The 19,989-nt window shown below is 42.0% G+C and overlaps 1 protein-coding gene across 4 annotated transcripts in view; it reads left to right on the top strand.

Annotated features, from left to right (window-relative positions):
- NUBPL (NUBP iron-sulfur cluster assembly factor, mitochondrial) overlaps positions 1 to 19,989 on the top strand; it is a 152,230-nt gene that overhangs the window by 43,101 nt on the left and 89,140 nt on the right. For all 4 annotated transcript variants that reach the window (XM_073348974.1, XM_073348972.1, XM_073348971.1 and 1 more), the window contains 2 exons: positions 3,775 to 3,814; positions 3,919 to 4,009. In XM_073348974.1, the coding sequence (XP_073205075.1) occupies positions 3,775 to 3,814; positions 3,919 to 4,009 (131 nt within the window). The remainder of the gene's footprint in view (positions 1 to 3,774; positions 3,815 to 3,918; positions 4,010 to 19,989) is intronic.

Below are 19,989 nucleotides of genomic sequence, written 5' to 3' on the forward strand. Positions count from 1 at the left end.
ATCCACCTATAGTCAAGATTGTCTAACATTTTCCATTATAAGACCTTGTTTTCAGTTGCCTGTAGCATTGCCAAACTTTAACTGTTTAGGCTGAAATTTTTCGCGCAAGGTGTCTGCTTCAGGCTGAATTTTTTGGGAAAGTTTCAACTAAAATGACTTAGGTATTTTTAAAAACAAGGTTATGTTTACAGTTTATGGTTTAGAGGTATCTAAAAATGAGGATGCATTGTTTTCCCCTATTAACAATAGTAAGAATCTTTTACACTGAAAAGCCTTAACACCTCATTCTTTGGAGCAGTGACTTGAAATTCAATATAGGGGGTTTTGCTTTTTGTTGCTCCCATGAAAATCTGCCCAACTTTGGCCAAGTTGTAAACCTCTGAAAAATCTCAGTTTGCACATGCTCAGAGTGAATGAACATGGTGCATGCTCAGGCTGATCAGGACTTCTGTAATTGCTCCTCTTGGAAGCTGGAGGGCTGCTGTGGTTCCAGGCACCAGCACTGAGAGCAGGGAGACTTGTGCTCTCCATTCTTCCCCTGCTGGTGCCCAGACAGCATAGAGAAGGAGCAAGGCGCCTGGCTCAAATGCAAAGGGGTAAGGAGCTAAGGGGGGAGGGGAGGTGAACACTTGGGCACAGGGACATGGACTGGGGATGAGCGTGTTCTCTGTAGGACCTTGCCTCATTTGGTGTAGAAGTTGGAAAGTGTATAGTGAATGAGACAGGATGGTTTTGTGATTAAGGCAGTTGGATGCTGCCCTGGAGAACTGGATTCTACCCAGGCCGCTATCACAGAGTTCCTGTGTAATGTTGGGCAAGTCAATTACATCAGAATTTTCACAAGTGGCAACTAACTGAGTGTTCCTTATTTTAAGTGTGCCCACTTGAGATGGCTGGAGCCAAATTTTGCATAAGTGTTAACAACTGCAACTGAAGTTGTCTGGAGGGGGTTTTGTTTTTAAACATATAATGTTATTAAAAATGCTAATTGTGCTCAAAACTACTCTTGGCATGTCAACTTGGGAGTCCCAGATAGTGGACATTTCTAACAATTTTGGCCTTAATCTTTGTCTCAGATGCCTGTCAGTAAAATAGATATAATAAGACCACTTCATCTCACAGGGATGTTGTGAACATAAATTTATTAATGTTTGTGAAGCACTCACAAGCTACAATGATGAAAGTCATAGAAAAGCCCATGGAGAGATTAATAATTTTGTATTCCTTGCAGGGCTTGGACAGTATATGTTAAATAAGCTCTGGGGCCACACACTGAATGATGAGGATAAAAAGAAATAACTACTCATTCACTGAGCATGGTCCATCCTGTGCACTGAATGATGAAGCATCCCGAGGAACAAATGGTGTATGATCATGTAATTAAAGACTCTATCGTAATGCATGCACACAAAGGGACCAAATCTAGATTGCATAGGCAACCTTAATTCTGGTATTCCTGACTTCTGAGTGTTTGACTTTGCAAACTTTCTAATATTTTTAGTGTAGTCATACATACAACAAGTGATTATCCCTGTAAAGAATATTGTTGGTGTTGTTTTAAGTTGAAATGCAAAGGCTGGGAAGATTAACATTGTGAAATAGTCTTTTCAAGATAGTAGTAGCAGGGATTGCCATCAGGAGCATATATATGCTTTCCAGTCACTTGTTTAACTATTTTTCCACAAAATCAAACTCCTGTGATGGCAAAAGTCTATCTATTTCAGCTACATGCTATGCTTCCTCAAAAGAGATTGGCTACGTGTGATGGTTCTCAGGGTACACAGGAGTATGGGGAGGGACAGCTCAGTGGTTTGAGCATTGGCCTGCTAAACCCAGGGTTGTGAGTTCAATCCTTGAGGGGGCCATTTAGGGATCTGGGGCAAAAATTGGGGATTCGTCCTGCTTTGAGCAGGAGGTTGGACTAGATGACCTCCTGAGGTCCCTTCCAACCCTGATATTCTATGATTCTATCTTGTTACCCCCCTGCCTCTAGTGAGAGGTAGCCTTGCACATATTGGTTGGGTGTTAGCTTTCTAACTCCACCAGCGTGTTAGCCACTCAAGCACTCTTCTCTGAGCAATGGCAGCCCTGTCTTTGCCTTACAGATTAACAAGAGATGCACCCTTGTACCTGAATTACCTTTGAAGCATTCCCCTGTGATGTCCAGCCCCTGACGCTAATATTCACAGAAATCCCAGATTCTCTGCTCCCAAAGAAGCAGTGTACCCCAGTTTTACCTTAAACCAGTGCTCCTGAATAACACACAGCAGTTGTAATAAAACAAGATAAAGTTTATTTAAGAAAGAATAGAGAGTGGTAGAAACAAATGATTACAATATAAAATAAAATCATAAAATGGGAGGTAGGGCCTACATTTATTAATAATTACCTTTTCCTTCTAATAAAGTAGGTTTCCATTCCCAAAGTTTAATCTGTTGCAGAACTGGCTGGCTTCACCTGAAGCAGGATCCAAACTTCCATAAAAACCACCCCTTTTCCACAAGGTGTTTCCTCTCCTCACTCTGTATTACACTGAAACAGTCTTTTGTGTGTCTTCATAGACAGAGAGATCCTGTGTGTAATAATGTTCCTTTTTACTTCCAAGAAGTTTTGATTGTTTGCAGTTGTCTCTGATGGTTTACCAGTGCTAGTTTTGGGATGGAGCAAGGCTAGACACTTGAGACTCGCATTACATACCTGACTAACCAGGGAGGAGCGACAACTTCCTCCTGCTCCAATTGGCCATCATGTATTATTCCACCGTGACTAACTTTTACATCCAAGTCTGTAAAGCATAGTTTCAATGTAGTTACATTGTTTCATCAATATTACTTTTATGCACATATCAGAATGATTGAGTCTTCACAAGTTATGAGCTTTCTGTAGATACCTTACATGTTATCCCTTGTGGATAAATACTCTGTAAGATATGTTTGGTGTTGTCGTCATCTGAGATGAGTTTTTTGCAAAGAAGAGGGAGGAATCTTTGGCAAGGGGCCTCTGGGTCACACCAGGGTGTTGCATTCATCGGCTATATTCATATCATAACTATTCATTATAAGGTAGACCTACTGTACTCACCATATACAGCTTGTGATTAACAAGTCCTACAGGTTTTGGTAGAAGGCTAACAAAGGAAATACGTAAGGTATCGATTGATCACATGGTATCCTGGGCAGACCACTTGAGAAAGCTTGATCTCTTTTTGCATAGGATGTCGCAGAAGGCGTGATTGAGTTGGTATTGATGCCCTCTAATAGAGATATATCTGACGGCTGAAGCCTGAGCTAGTAGAGATTGAGGGCAGATCCACACTTAAAAAGCTGTGCTTCTGTAGTGCTTTAGTGAAGATGCTACCAAGCTGTTGGGAGAGTTAATCCATGTCCACAAGAGGTGGTAGCTATGTCAATGGGACAAGCTCTCCGGTCAATGTAGCGCTGTCTATGCCTGGGGTTAGGTAGGTATAAGTACGTCGCTCAGAAGTGTGAATTTTTCACACCTTTGAGCGATGCTGTTATACTGATGAAAGTTTTTGTAGTGTAAACCTGGCCTCAGATTCTAAGAAAGGGATGGGACTGAGAACTCACCATCATGCAGATAGCTACTTTGAAAATGTGGCTAGACAGAGAGAATATTGGAGGAGCTGAGGCAGCTCCTACTGCTGATTTGGGTGAAAAACTACCTCAGTAAGACTAGATGAGGAAGTATGTATTTATGAATCTAAAGTAATTGCTTAGTTTTTTAAAAAATCGAATAATTTTGTTTCTATTTTAGAAAACTTAATGAGACCCCTTAAGAACTATGGCGTTGCATGGTGAGCATATGTTTTATTTTAAATCAAGCTACTTTACAGATGTATTTCAGATAATTTTATTTTGTATCCTGTTTGAAAGATAAATTTTTGCTTTACTGTTTCAGTATGTCGATGGGTTTCTTAGTAGAAGAGACTGCACCAGTTGTGTGGAGAGGACTCATGGTAATGTCAGCTATAGAGAAATTGTTGAGGCAGGTAAGGTGTTACCTAAAATGTTTTTTTTGCTTGATGGAAAAAAGCGCCTCTGAAGGCTGAACTCCAAGCTGAGCAATTGTTGAAAGAAATGCCCTTTGTGTGCAATGTTTGAACGTGTGTTGCACATTCACAATGTTTCAAATGTGCATTTTCCATGACTTAGTGTTTTGCACTGGCTTTTGGGTACTGCAAAAGGGAAAATATGCTTTATAGTAATTAACTTTCTTCTTAATATCAGTCACTTCAGGGGAAATTTCAAAGACTCAAATGACACTTAACTCCCATTGAAACTTGGTGGGAGTCATGCTTAACTGTTAGAAAATCTATTCCTTTATGTCCAGTTGAAAGTTGCAGGATTAATACACCAATGACAAGGAATGTGCATAAATAAAATAAGCATACCACTAGTGTGGAAACGGACACTTGTGAAAATAGTCCAGTGTAGGAGCAGAGTTCAGAATGACCCTGCTTCAGTCAGATATTTAAGCATATGCCTAACTTTAAGCCTCATGATATCAGCGTTTTCAGTGTCACTGCTCATAATTTTCTTGAATGGATGTTCAGAGCTGAGACTTTATTTCTGTTAAGAATTAAAATCTCTGGGTATTCCATTCATTTTGGTTCCTATACATTCAGTTTATGTATTAAATTTAAAACCGGTATCTTCCACTTAACTATGGTGGGCTTTCAACCCTATTGAGGGTTAGAGAATTGAACCTAAGCATTAAGAAAGAGGAAAAGTAAAACTTGTTGCATTTCAGTATGCTCCTCAGACAAAGCTGTGGTAGGGGCCATGCTTAAAGTATTCAACTCCAATGTTTATATCTTTTCTGATACTTTTTGTGGGTTTTATACTATTTTTTAAAATGGTGGCGTTTTCAGATTTGACTAAATCAGATGTAGATATTTGAATATGAATACAAGGAACCATGCATGTCTTTAGGACCTACTTTCTTCACACGTTTGTTTATTCACCTACCACCCAGATAGGGTGCTCATGTGTATACTATATGAAAATCGTTAGACATTGTCTCTGTGTAATGCAAATTTATCATTAGTTAATGTATTCATTTTCTGGTTTTGACATTTGGAAGATGGGTGGCTTTTTTGTTTGTTGGCAGACATATTTTCCCTTCTCAATATGAATGGAACTGTGATGTACTAATGAACTAAAAGAAATGCATTAAGGCTACATGGTTAGGCTTTTGCATAGTGGCCCACATTGCTCACTGTTGACATCTATTTCAGTGATTTAAAAAAATACAGCTAAGCGACTGCAAGAGTTCTGCTTGACCTCAGCAAGTTCTTCCAAATCACTTCATTTCCAGCCTGTTCCCATCCTAGTGCTGTTGATTTCCCCTGTTTCTGGTACAGGCTTCACAATAGGTCTTTGTGGTTAACATCCCACCAATCAGATAAGCCATAATTTAGGGGGAGGATATTTTTCTGCATTAATAATGTGCCAATGGCTGGGACAGGCAACTCCATCTCCTTGGCATGCTGTGTTGGTTAAGATCACAAAAGCTACAGAACCTAAAACTTCAGAGATGATGCTGAAATCAGCACCTGCTGTATTCACAAACCAGTCTCTGGGAGGCCAAGGATTTTTGGCAGGCAGACCATTGCTATTATTTCAATCATTGGTGTCGCCAAATGGGAAGCAGATGCCAGTTTCCTTTTCCAGGGTGCTGATAATGGTATATAATGAGTTGGTTGTTACCTAGCAACTAAAGAAGCAGTTGCACTCCAGCAGATCCTTCATTAGGAATGAAACATAGTTCCTTGACTATGGGGGCATTACTGATTTTCCTGAGAATGGAATTTTGCTTTTGAATGAGGCAGGTTTAAACTGCTAGTGGTTTTTGTTTTTTGGCAAGAATTTTCTTGTGTGTGCATGTGTGGACTAGTCTCCATTAATCCTCCATAAAAAGAAATTGTTGACTTCCTCTCCAGGAAAAAAGAAACTCATAGATCACAGGAAGCATCAGTAGATTCCAGTGAACATGTAGTTTTTAGTAAATTACTAATCAATTAGCCACCTTGACACGTGCTATTTTAATACCTTTAAGAGGTTATGAAATTTCCTAGTCACATGATTACCAGTCAGTCTTGAGATCGGTTTAATTGTAGGGCTGATAGAGCTGTGGTCGGGGCACCTAAATTACAGAGGAACCGGACATTCCATATTATTATTAAATATGGTAGTGTTCCATTATACATTGGAAATTATATAGTGATATTTAGGGGTTCTTAAATCTCTCCCTCTAGGACTTGAATTCTCTTAATCTGTCACTGATCAGTTCCAGCCATTAACTGTTGTTCAACAGGATTATTTTTTAGTCTGAGGTTTGATCCTTTGCAGGAGATCAAAATTCTTCTAGTTGTTTGTATTCACACTAATCTCTTAGTAGTTTAAAGCACGTCCTCAAGAAATAGTTCATTCTCCCCCTTCAGCTACAGATAAACAATCCAAATTACTCGCTTAATCAAGGTTTATAGTATAATATATTGAATTTAAGGAGCTCCCAGACATTCAGACAAGGAGATAAAATATTAAGTAAAGTTTCTGAGATAATTAAGTCAGCCGGCTCTGAGACTGCAAATGCATTTTATGGCATCAAATAGAAAAAGTTCATAGGTTTTCCCATTAAAAATAGGTAATACTGTTCTTTATCAGTTTGAGTACAAAACCTACTTATGCATTCCAGTGTATAGCTTTGCACCATTAAGTACATTTAACAAGCTCTTATTTCTTTTTTTTAATATACAAATAAACTTGATCCACAGCATCTGTTCAGTGCTTCAGAAATTCCAGTGAGGAATCAAAAGGTTTAGGATGCAAATTCATTGTGTGATGATGGATCTGGACAACAGTATTGATGGTACTTAACCACCTTTTGTCTGTCTCTCCCATTTTTTTGGAACCTCTACGGTTCACGGATATACAATTCTTTTTTTTGTAAAGTAAATTGTGTTACTAATAATACTTAGCACTTACTGTGTATAGCATCTTACACTCTCACGTTCCAAAATTCTTTGCAAACATCAAGCCTCACAATAACCCTTTGAGGTAGGGAAACTAGTGTTAAACCCATTGTAAATGAGGGACACACAGATAGGTTGTCCAAGGTTCTCGTCTCATACATAGTATGTAACAGAACCAAGAACAATGTGATCTGTGTTACAACCTGGCCTACTATTCCCTCTGTAATGTCACCTGTGTGTTGCAAGTGGATCTAATTCCTTGTGCTTCCAAGCCAACTGGGTCTGGGCAGTTTCTAGTTTGAGCTCTGTGTCTGTAAGGCACACTCCCAGGTGCAGACCTCTTCTCTGAGCCTGTCCTTGGGACTTGGGACTCCACAGTTCAGCCACCCCAGACCCTGACGTCAAAAGGTCCACCCCTAAAGTTGTTTAAACATTCTCCTTCATGGGCCTCGGAGAGCTCATACTCTGGTATGAGGGCATATAGGGAGAAATGGACCCGCCACCACTCCAGTTCTTTATCAACTGCCTGCAGCTTGAGACAGAGCATTATGGTATCGTCTAGCTAGCCCGTGGCTTGCTACACCTCTTGCTAAAATTTCTGTATTTTCTTAGAATTTTTTCTTTCTTTCTTTACTTTTGGTTTAGCACAATTTCTGCTTTTGAAAAGGAGAGTTTCTGCCCCTTTTCTTTTTTTTTAATGCTCAATTTCGACATTTGAATCGTTGCCTCAAGTGCAGGTTATGCCCATGATCCTAAGCTTCAAAACCTGCCAGACCTGCCCGTAGATCTTTCCCCGCATTGGTGGACATTCACTTCGCTTCCCAAGGAGTTTCCCATCCCCTCCAAATGTAAGGTCAGCTCAGGTTTTAAGAGCAAATCTAAGAAATTCAGGGTAGGACAGGCTCAGACTTCTGTTAATGGAGTACTTGCTGAGACTCATGGGATCCAAGTCAGGCCTCTGTACATCAGATCCTCGGAGAGCTCCAATTATCATCTGTACTGCTACGATAAGCAAAGAAGAGAAGGCCCCTTCCCCAGAATGGAATAAGGGAAAGGAAAAGTCATTCCCTTGATCTGGGTCTCAGGAGACCTCGCTTCATTACGGGTGCTGCTGAGGCACCTGTCCTCTCCAGTACTGAGACCACAGTACTGGCTAAGAAGACCATGCCACTTACTGAGAAATCATCTGGTAAACTATATAAAGTGATGCCTATATTGGCATCAGATTCTGTGACTGCGAGGACTCCAGAGCTTGGCCTAAATTATTGTTGTAGCCTGCCGCAATCACACACGAAGGACTTACCAGTTGTACTTCAGTACTGTCTCTGGTACCACTAGATATTCTGACTCCCAGTGTTTCCTATCCAGAGTCCCTGGTACTCTCCAGTCTTTTGAGCCGTGTGCCCTTTCAGCTCCCAGAAGAGCCTGAGTCACTGTTACTGAGGGGTACCAAGAGACACTCCCCACTGCTGCTTCTCTCTTCTGCTGGAGCCTACTTACCCTCTGCTACCAACTTGAATGATGTCTTGCTGTCTGGTACTGTCACGGCCTCCAGTCCCTAATAAATGCTTTGAGGGTTCACAGACACATTTCTGAACAGTATAAACTCGACACCATCCAATAGCTTCTTATCAACAGCTTCCGGTACCTACACAATTACAGGATCCCTTTTGGCTCCCACTACTGACTCTTCCACTGGTACCAATACCATTTCCCTTCCCCCTCCCGCCCCCAGTTGACACAGTAAATGAGTCCTCCTCAGATTCAGGTGTGTCTAAACAGCGTTCCCCTTTTCAATCTCCTTTAATCAGGGTACATTCTGACGACGAAACATTTAGCAGGGGATACACTTAACTCTGGCAAGGACAATATTGGGGTCCTGCCCCTTTCTCTTACATCCCACCAAAGTGAGCTGCTTGAAACCCCTGTACCACTTATGGTGACCAGTTCTACAGGGTGCCATCTCATAAGAGGGCAAGTCAAGAGTCACAACTGCCGTCCTTTAGTCTTTCTGCACAGCACACATTACAGGGGTGAAAGAGCCGCCTGAGGAAAGGAGCCTTCCTGCAGATCTTCCAATAGGCCACACAATCCCACAGGGGTGGGCTACTCTATTGACTCCAGCCAGTAGGCCACGCTGTCCCGGTGGAAGGGCCGCTTATTGACTCTGGCCATTGGGCCCCGCTGCCCTGGGAGGAAGCACCGCTTTATTGACACTGGCCACTAGGCTGTACTACGACATTTGATAGGGTCATGAACGAGGGACCTAACTGGCTGCTTTTCAGTTTTTTTCCTCCTTCTCGCCGTATGCGACCTGCTCCTAACCCTGCAACAGTGCTTTACAAAAATATTGAGAGGTAACCATATGTCAACATAACTGTGAAATGTAATAGCTATAATAGCAATGGTTTCTTATTGTAGGGGGAAAAATAAAGCAAAGCAAACTCCAGTATAGTTAGCAACAGAGCTTTGCATATCAAATTACTATTCATGTTGACATTCTGTTGTTATAACATTATTTCAAGTCTGTTTTTAAAGAAATACCAGTCATTGTTTTGTTGAGAGATGATCAAAATATTGCCGTTACAATGCATTCCATTAACATAACAGTAGTCATGCAATATTTTTGGTTAGTCATAACTTACCATAGTAATCACAGATTCTAGTTACTAAAGCATCCCATGCTTTCAATGTTGTCATAGCGTCAGGTGAAATGCTAAATTCGTTCTTACCCTTTTCCAGGACAATAAAAGTAATATATATAATAGGCCCTTCAAAATTCTTCAGTGCCATCACACTTGTACAACATTAAAGTTACTAATCGCCATGTTACCAAGGCCTTTCATTCCATTATTATGAAAAGAGGAGAAGGGCCAAATGAAATCTGTTACTGTAAATAAGTTTAAATTCAAATCTCAACTTCTGTTGTTTGGGTTCATCTCTAATATATATTAAATGCAAGAGATGCAAATAGTTGTGTTAAATAAGATGGCCTGCTTGGGTGTATGTGTGTGTTTTTATTTAAAAAAAAAAAGGTAGTGAAAAAGATAATATCTGACAGTCAGGTGTTTAGTAGGTTGCTAAAGTTGAGCCACACAAAAAGTACAGAATTTTAAATTAGTTGTATGGGTGTGTGAAGTCTAGCAGAAAGACTGCCTGACTTGCTAGACTCCCTCTAACTATGTTAAAGATCAGAGGGTAGGAAAATATCAGTTTTATTATATGAACTGTGCTTGATGGCAAGAGGGACATGAAAAGGTGTGAACTGCTTTCCCAAAACACTGCCAAACTGCAATTTAGCATTCTATACATATAAAATGGTGGGGTCTAAATTGACTGTTATCACTCAAGGAAGAGATCTTGAAGTCATTGTGTATAGGACTCTGAAAACATCCACTCAGCGTGCAGTGGCAGTCAAAAAAGCTAACAGAATGTTGGGAATAATTAAGAAAGGGATAGATAATAAGACAGAAAATATCACATTGCCTCTATATAAATCCATGAATCATAGCAGAATCATAGCAGATTAGGGTTGGTAGAGACCTCAGGAGATCATCTAGTCCAACCCCCTGCTCAAAGCAGGACCAACCCTAACTGAATCATCCCAGCCAGGGCTTTGTCAAGCCGGGCCTTAAAAAACTCTAAGGATGGTGATTCCACCACCTCCCTAGGTAACGTATTCCAGTGCTTCACCACCTTCCTAGTGAAAGAGTTTTTCCTAATATCCAATCTAGACCTCCCTCACTGCAACTTGAGACCGTTGCTCCTTGTTCTGTCATCTGCCACACTGAGAACAACCGAGCTCCATCCTCTTTGGAACCCCCCTTCAGGTAGTTAAAGGCTGCTATCAAATCCCCCCCTCACTCTTCTCTTCTGCAGACTAAACAAGCCCAGTTCCCTCAACCTCAGCCAGTATTTCTGAGTGCTAGAGAATCATAGAATCATAGAATATCAGGGTTGGAAGGGACCCCAGAAGGTCATCTAGTCCAACCCCCTGCTCAAAGCAGGACCAATTCCCAGTTAAATCATCCCAGCCAGGGCTTTGTCAAGCCTGACCTTAAAAACCTCTAAGGAAGGAGATTCTACCACCTCCCTAGGTAACTCATTCCAGTGTTTCACCACCCTCTTAGTGAAAAAGTTTTTCCTAATATCCAATCTAAACCTCCCCCACTGCAACTTGAGACCATTACTCCTCGTTCTGTCATCTGCTACCATTGAGAACAGTCTAGAGCCATCCTCTTTGGAACCCCCTTTCAGGTAGTTGAAAGCAGCTATCAAATCCCCCCTCATTCTTCTCTTCTGCAGGCTAAACAATCCCAGCTCCCTCAGCCTCTCCTCATAAGTCATGTGTTCCAGTCCCCTAATCATTTTTGTTGCCCTTCGCTGGACTCTCTCCAATTTATCCACATCCTTCTTGAAGTGTGGGGCCCAAAACTGGACACAGTACTCCAGATGAGGCCTCACCAATGTCGAATAGAGGGGAACGATCACGTCCCTCGATCTGCTCGCTATCTCCCTACTTATACATGTAAGTATATGGTATGCCCACATCTTGAATATTGTGTACAGATGTAGTTGCCTCATTTTAAAAAAGGTATATTGGAATTGGAAAAGTTTCAGAAAAGGGGCAACAAAAATTGTTCGGGGTTTGGAATGGCTTCCATATGAGGAGAGATTAATAAGACTGGGACTTTTCAGCTTGGAAAAGAGAGAACTAAGGGGGGATATGATAGAGATCTATAAAATCATGACTGGTGTGGAGAAAGTAAATAAGGAAGTATTATTTACTCCTCATAACACACGAACTACAGGTCACCAACTGAAATTAATAGGCAGCAGGTTTAAAACAAACAAAAGGAAGTATTTTTTCACACAACACACAGTCAACCCATGGAACTCCTTGCCAGAGGATGTTGTGAAGGCCAAGACTATAACAGGATTCAAAAAAGAACTAAAGTTCATGGAGGATAGGTCCCTCAATGGCTATCATCCAGGATGGACAGGGATGATGTCCCGAGCCTCTGTTTGCCAGAAGCTGGGAATGGATAACAGGGTATGGATCACTTGATGATTACCTGTTCTGTTCATTCCTTGTGGGGCACCTGGCATTGGCCACTGTCAGAAGCATGATGCTGGGTTAGATGGACCCTTGGTCTGACCCAGTATGGCCGTTCTTATGTATTCTCTGGAGTCCATAGTACATTTTATATTGTAGGGTCCCAGAGCATATAAAGCAAATTATTTATCTAATCTAATGATTCTTACTACTACCCCTTAATGGTCTCTTTCACAGATTAAAAATACAGTCTCTACCCTGAAAATTTTACAATCTAAATTGGGACAAACATAGAATATTAAGGTGACAGGGAAAGGAGAAATGAAGGTTAAAATAAATAAAAATGAGTCACCCATGGAGAACAAATCTTAAAATTATATTATTTTAAAAGAGAAGTTCAAGTAGGGCATAAAGGAATGCGTAAATCTGGAGAAAAAGCAAAGGGCAACAAGCTAAAGCCATATCTACGCTATGGGGGCTATAGCGGTACAGCTGCAGTGTTGCAGCTATGCTGCTGGGTATCTTGCTGTTTGGAATGGCTCACGACCATGAGTGTCAACCTCAGGGCAGACTGTCAAAAAGCAGGGCAGAAACCCCAAACTGTTTGTTCTATAATTAGATTTCACCACCCAGTAACAAGTGAGAACTCCTAAAGCACTATGAGGGTATGTCTACATGGCAAAGAAAAACCCGCAGCTGGCCCATGCCAACCAACTCGGGTTTGTGGGGCTCGGGCTATAGGGCTGCTTCCTTGCTGTGCAAACTTAGAATCATAGAATATCAGGGTTGGAAGGGACCTCAGAAGGTCATGTAGTCCAACCCCCTGCTCAAAAGCAGGACCAATCTCCAATTAAATCATCCTTAAATTAAATTAATAATCCAATTAAATCAGCCAGACTTGCTGGCTCAGGCAGAAGCCTGAGCTCTAGGACCCTCCCACCTTGCAGGGTCCTAGAGCCTGATTTCCAGCCTGAGCCCAGAAGTCTACACAGCAGTAAAATAACCCTGCAGTCTGAGACCCGTGAGCCCAAGTCCGCTGGCATAGGCCAGCTGCAGATGTCTAGTTGCTGTGTAGACACACCATAAGTCTTACAGTGGAGTCACAGATAGACCAGTTTGCCTGGGTGGCAAGATAGACTGGAATGCCCAATGGGGCTATGTGATAGATGGTCACTTTACTCCAAAAATCATACCAATATTCAGTTTACTACCAGTCCCAAAGGACCAGACACTTACCCCGGGTCAGTTGTACTCAGATTTCAACCTAAATCTGGATACACCTGTAGCCAATCCTGTAATAAACTAACTAAAGATTTATTAACTAAGAAAGAAATAAGAGAGCTATTTACTAAGTTAAAACAGGAAACATACATACACAAATGAGTTACAGTCTTAGATTTAAAAAGCTAATATAAGCTTCTGTAATAAGCAGCTCTATATGTCCTTTAAGGCTGACCCGTGCCAAGCAGCATGAGGATCTCTTGCTTATGTTTAGGAATGTTTGCCACTCAATGTCCAGACAGCATAAAAGATGGAGGTGGTTCTTGTCAGGAATTTTTATCCCCCCTCACCTCAGAATCCAAGCTGATGGAATGAGAGTGCCTGCATATCACCTTTTCATGGGTGTGTGGGGGAGCAATCAACCAAGTCTTTGTTCCACAATGGCCCATTTGGATTCAGTAGTCCTTCCTCATGGGCTGGAGATACCACCTCTTGGAGTGAACTAATGTTGCACACTTGGTAAGGTTTCTCCCCTAACTGAGGGAATTTACAGTCTTAACAAACATTTTTTATAGTTGCAGAGCAAACATTTAAACATTACCTTATATCTGTATCACACGTTATTATAGGTAGGTGTGATACATACAGCATCCTACAAGACTTCCATAAAGTCTAAACGCTAAACACATTGTTATAACTCTAATATCTGTTTCGATAATACTGCCACACAGGTGAGCCAGACTAGCTTCCAGCTATGCATTTATGAGTGTTCAGTGAGGCCTAGGGGCCTTGGTATCAGCTGGCACCTAGTCTACCAGTGTCACAAAGAGGTTTTTCTGTCAACCTAGGTAGTCCAATTTCCTGCATGGCAGTGGCTAGGCTGACAGAAAAATTCAGGGGACAAGTGGGGCAGTGCTGAAAGAGGTAAGGTGGACAGAGAGAAGTAACTAAGTTAATATTTTTCATACTTAAACATATAACTTTTTTCCCATTTTTGATCTTAAATATGTATATATTGCCAAGTGCTGATTCCTTAATGTTGCATTCTGTTCAGTTCTGCTTCTCATTATAATAGTTTGCGTCTCTGCAGCATCTTCCATTAGAGGATCTCAAAGTGTTTTGTAAGCTTGGCTTCAGCCACATACCATCTGTAAAATAGAGAAAATACATGGACGTTAAAATTGAGGCAGAGTTGGTCTAATAACAGGTCGCAGATCTCCAGACTATTCTTCCCCCACAGCACTGAGTTTCTTTTCCAAGCAAATCACCTTTTATTTCAGTCAGATTTTATAGAACTACATAGAGCTCCCTTTATGTTATAAACTACAGACACATTTTTACATTTTACTTAGTCCTCATACTTACTGTGCTATATACAGTTCTAAAATATACTAGTCTCACCAAGTATCCTTATAATGAAAGCTCTGCCAGCATTTCCATAATAAACCCTGACTTTTTTTATTTTCCCAGAATTTGATTTGCCTGTTTTGAATTGTCTTGTGCTGAAACTTGATATAGAAATTGTCAGCCCAGATAAGTTTTGCTGTCTTAACTTACTGCTTTGTGTCTAAGATGCTACTTTTCTTTAGAGCAGTAAAACAGGAGCATCTTTAGTGACGTGAGGTGCCTTTTTATTGGTTTTTATCCAAACTGAAGTATAAAAATGGAACACTACAGACAAGTCTTCGCTGCACATAGGTTTGTTCGTTTACATATATTTGTGCTTTTCTCAGAAAAGGTGAGATAGTGTATCATGTTCAGCACCCCAAATCAGTGGTGCACAAACTTCACAGCAATGAGGGCTGCCATGACAATTTGCCAAAAGCCTGCACCTGGTTTTCCATGCACATGTACAAATGACCCACAGAAAATAAGACCTAGATAGCATTGTTTAGAATGTCAAAGTTTTTCATGAGTCATTAGTGAATCTTTATATAAAGTATGTGGGGAGGTGGAGGTGAAGCAAACCAGAGTACTTAATTTTATCAAGGGTCTGTAAGGTGTTTTCTGTTTTGAGGTCAGCAAAAGGGACAATCTGCTCATTACTTAAAGATAGCTGTTACAGAGAATTGCTTCCTTCATTTATCTATTGTTCTGCTTAGAGTGCTTGCTCATGTCCATTCCACATTAGGAATGTGCCGGAGATTTTCCCCTTGGTAGTATTCGTGGGGCTGGCTCTTGCACCCCGTGGTGCCATGCGCTCATGCGCTGGTATAAGGGGCGCCGCTGGACGCACCCTCTCAGTTCCTTCTTACCTCCTGTGGCGGTTGCTGGAATGACCCTTCTTGCTTTGGCAAGGCTTCGTCTCCGTGGACTCTGATTCATTGTTTGTTTTAAGTATAGTTTTAGTGTATACAGATATTGTAAAAACAACGAGGAGTCCTTGTGGCACCTTAGAGACTAATTTATTTGGGCATAAGCTTTTGTGGGCTAGAACCCACTTGAACAATTCTTCAACAAAACTTCAAAAACAGACTCCAACCTGAAACTGCAGAACTGGAATTAATTTGCAAACTGGATGCCATCAGATTAGGCCTGAATAAAGACTGGGAGTGGTTGGGTCATTGCAAAACCTAAACCTAATTTTCCCCTACTGTTGTTCACACCTTCTTGTCAACTGTCTGAAATGAGCCACTCTCATTACCACTTCAAAAGTTATTTTTTCTCCCTTGGTATTCTGCTGTTAATTCAATTGTCTCGTTAGACTGACCTCACACTTGGTAAGGGAACTCACAACTTTTCATGTATTTATAACTGCTCCTGTGTTTTCCATTCCATGAATCTGATGAAGTGGGTTCTAGCCCACGAAAGCTTATGCCCAAATGAATTTGTTAGTGTCTAAGACACCACAGGGACTCCTTGTTGTTTTTGCTGATACAGACTAACATGGCTACCACTCTGAAACCTGTCACCATGCAAGGCATAGATATTGTAGTTAGCATTAGTGTAAATTAATGTAAACAGGTAGTCCCTATCACTGAGGGACTCTTTACACCAGGGCCTGGGCATGCCCCAGTCCCTGGGCTTCAAACCTTGTGTCTCCTGCAGCAGATCTATACCTGTGAGCGACCTGCACTCCAGCTGCTTGAAGTACTTGGGAGTAATTCATGTGACTGTAAGTGCCAGATTTGTTGGGACTTTAGACCTCACACAAAAAAGATAGAGAAATAAGGCTGAAGACTGTTCTAATGGAAGCTGCTCTCAGATCATCCTCAGAGCCAACCCTCTCTGATTTTGCACCTTCGGCCTCAGTGCGAAGCACTCCTCCAGCACTGTGCTCATCCCGGCACCATTCACCATCTCCAGTGCCATGGAAGAAGCACAAAAAGCAATGCACCGACACAGGGCACTCGCCAATGCAGAAGAAGGACAAGCATGGGGAAAGCAGCAGTGTGTGAGCTGTATTGGGCCATTCCTCCAGGCCCATGGTGGCACTGTTGACTCCACCCAGAGTGAGTCTACTGTGGGACCCTCTGCCAACACCCATAAGGCACTATGGCACCAGAGGTCTAGTGGTTCCATCAACCCTGGAGGTCTTTGCAGTGGCCAGAGACTTACTTTCACTCTTGGTTCCCCTGACTCCGGTGGGACAGCTGCTGGCTATGATGTTCTTGAGCAGGAAGGAGCATGGAACTTCGAGCTCCTTCCCTACACTAGGCCCCCCAGGACCTTCTAGGGGCAAGCCGATCCTGATACCGTTGTTGCAACCATCTCATGTCCACCATCGTCCCTGGACTCCCAGCACCAAATGGAGGCTGTGGCAAATTGCTGGCCCAATTATGATGGGTCTCGCGCTTCCTTTTCTTGTGGGGGGCATTCAGGGCACAGTTTTCTGCCCCTGAACTAGGGTATCTACTGTTCCACTCGTAACCCAGAGAAGGGTAGTGGAGAGGGAGGGACCTGGGCTCGCCCTCTACTCTGGGTCCCAGCCTAGGGGCCCTAGGGATAGTGGCAAACCACTTGAACTAGTGCTTCCTTCCCCTGGGTTACTTCTCTCTCCTGTTCTTCAGCTTGTGGAGCTTCCTGCTTTCTCTCTGCACAAGCTGGGTGTCTCTTTACCTAGGGTCTTGGTCTTCTAGCCAGCCACGGCACTTCTCCAAACTCTCTTCTACTTCAACTCCTCCAAACTGCTCTTCTTCAAACTGCTCTCTGCTCCAACACCAAACCACTCTGCTCCAACTCCTTTCCCTGGCTGTCTGAAGCAGGGGTTTTTTATCAGGTGACTGGTTTCAGGTGCTTTAATTAAATCTGTAGCAACCTTTCTTCCCTCTACAGGGAATAAGGCTTCTCCTCATCCTGAGGCTTGCATATCTCTCCTATATCACTCTCCTGCTGCCTTCTGGCCATGCTGTATCACAAGGCAGAGAAGGCTACCGCTCCACTGTGGTCACTGAGGGAAGGATTCTTCTTCTGAGCCCAAAGGGGAATCCTACATTCAGGCTAAGGGCCACCACCGGTGCCCACCCTACACACCACCAGACCTTGGTGCAGGTCTCCCACCGACACTTGGCCAACGGGTCAGTGGCCTAAGCAGTGGCTATTCTGGAACCCTTGGTGTTTTCCCATGATACCGGGTCCTCCCTCCCATCGATCATACTCTGTGGTTTCTGAGAGGCGGGCTACCTCCTCTTCCCACTAAGCACCAGACCACGACTCCATTACTGACCCTGGCACCGATGTCCAGAATGTGGCTCCCATGGACGTCATTGAGGAAGAGGAAGGAGTCCCTCTTCTGGTGCAAGACACCGTCTCCTTCTCCTCCTGAGATGAGGCCATTTTGGGGCTGAGTAGCTTGCTTCCACAGGATGATTTTAGGGCCTATCAGGACCTTCTGAAGTGGATAGCAGCTAACCTGGGGCTGCAGATTGAGGAGCTTAAGGAATCATCCCACAGCCTTATTGACATTCTGGCTGCAGCAGTTCCCTCCAAAGTGACTTTACCCATTAATGGGGCTGAAATGGGTCCAGTCAAGACCCTGTGGCAAACTCCTTGTCTGCCCCCCACCTCAAAGAGGGAAGAAAAGAAATATTATGTGGAAGCAATTGAGCTAGGACACCACTCATTTTTTCATCAGTGATGGAAATGGAGCCAAAAATGAATGCGAGTGGGAGTAACCATCGCAAAGGCGACAGCGAAAACTGAGCTTTTAACCCAAACTGGACAGTGGATTCTCTTTTTATTATGCCATTTAATTTAAATGCAAAACCTCTGTGTTTAGTATGCCAAACCACTGCATCTGTCTGTAAGGTCATCAACGTGAGGTGCCACTTTGAATCAAAGCACAGTAACTTCAATGTAGCCTATCCTCCTGGCAGTGTTGCAGGACGTGACAAAATTGAAAACCCTAAGTGTTCATATCACACACTTCAAATGTCATTCTCACAACACCAGCGACTGTACAGGAAAAAGCAACAGCTGCTTCTCTTCAAATAATGTTGGTACTAGCAAAAAAGAAAAAGCCTTGCCTGGATCCTGAGTTTGTGAAGGAGTGACATTGGAAATGCTGGAGGAGCTTTTTGCCAGAGATAAAAACAAAGAATTGTGAACCATGTGAGGCAAGTTCCCCTGTGATTCCATGGCAGTGCAAAGATTGGAGATATTTTACGAGGATTGTTTGTCAGCACTGCTTTCCAATTTAAAAAAAATGCCAAACACGTCTCTTGCAGTGGATGAATCAAGTGATTTAAGTAACACTGCCCAGCTAACGTTGTTTGTTCGATTTTATGATGGTGACATTTTCAAAGAAGAATTTTTCTGCTTAATAGCATTAGAAACCTGCACTGTAGGAGAGCATTTTTGAAAAGGGTAAAAGGCTTTTTTGAAAAAAATGGTTTAGACCTGCAGAAAGTAAATTTGCTTGTTACAGACCAAGGTTCCATTCTGACAGGGAAAGTGAAGGGCTTTGCATCACGTTTGGCAGCAATGCTCTCTTCATTAAATACACTTCAGTGCGTCATTCACCAGACTCCTGCGCAATAAGTTGTCTGGGGAATTTGAAAAAAATGGGTAGTGTGATTAGTGAACTACATACACTCAACTTCTTGTTTGCAACATCATCTTTTCAAAGCTCTTTTACAAGATGACCTGTTTTATAGTGACCTGTTGCAGCACAATGTTTGCTGGTTTTATAATGTTTGCTGGATAATTTTAATTTATGAAATTTATGCCTGATTCAGTTTATGAAGGTGCCTTTCAATTAGAAATTTTAAAGTTCCAGAACTCGGATATCTTGAAGGGAAAATTCAGAGGAGTGAGACTTTGTGAATTCTGGACTCAATATGCTGACCAGTTTCAAAATAGCCAGAATCTAGCCATCTATCTTTTAACATTCAGATCAACGTACCCCTACATCTGTGTTTTCTACCATGAATATTACAAAAAAAACCCAACACTGCAATTGCTTGGCAGATTAGCATCTTCACCAGTGCATATGCCTTGCCTTGACTTCTTACAAACCACTCTTCACAAAGCTTGCCAGAGGTCATCGATATCACCTCTCCCATTAGAGATTAACACGAACACAGGTGGTAATGTTGATTTATATAAACTTTGTTGAAAGATCGATTGCAATGTAAGTATTAGTGTTTCTAAGTCTTCATTTGTTGGCAACTGAAGTTATTTTTTAAAATTTTATTTTGTTAGCTTTCTGTGCAAATGGCTCACGTCTTACCATAAAATTCTCAAATTGTCCCATCAGTAGATCTGAGTATCACAGCTC

This window comes from Lepidochelys kempii, chromosome 6, assembly GCF_965140265.1.
Source record: "Lepidochelys kempii isolate rLepKem1 chromosome 6, rLepKem1.hap2, whole genome shotgun sequence".
NCBI lineage: Eukaryota > Metazoa > Chordata > Testudines > Cheloniidae > Lepidochelys > Lepidochelys kempii.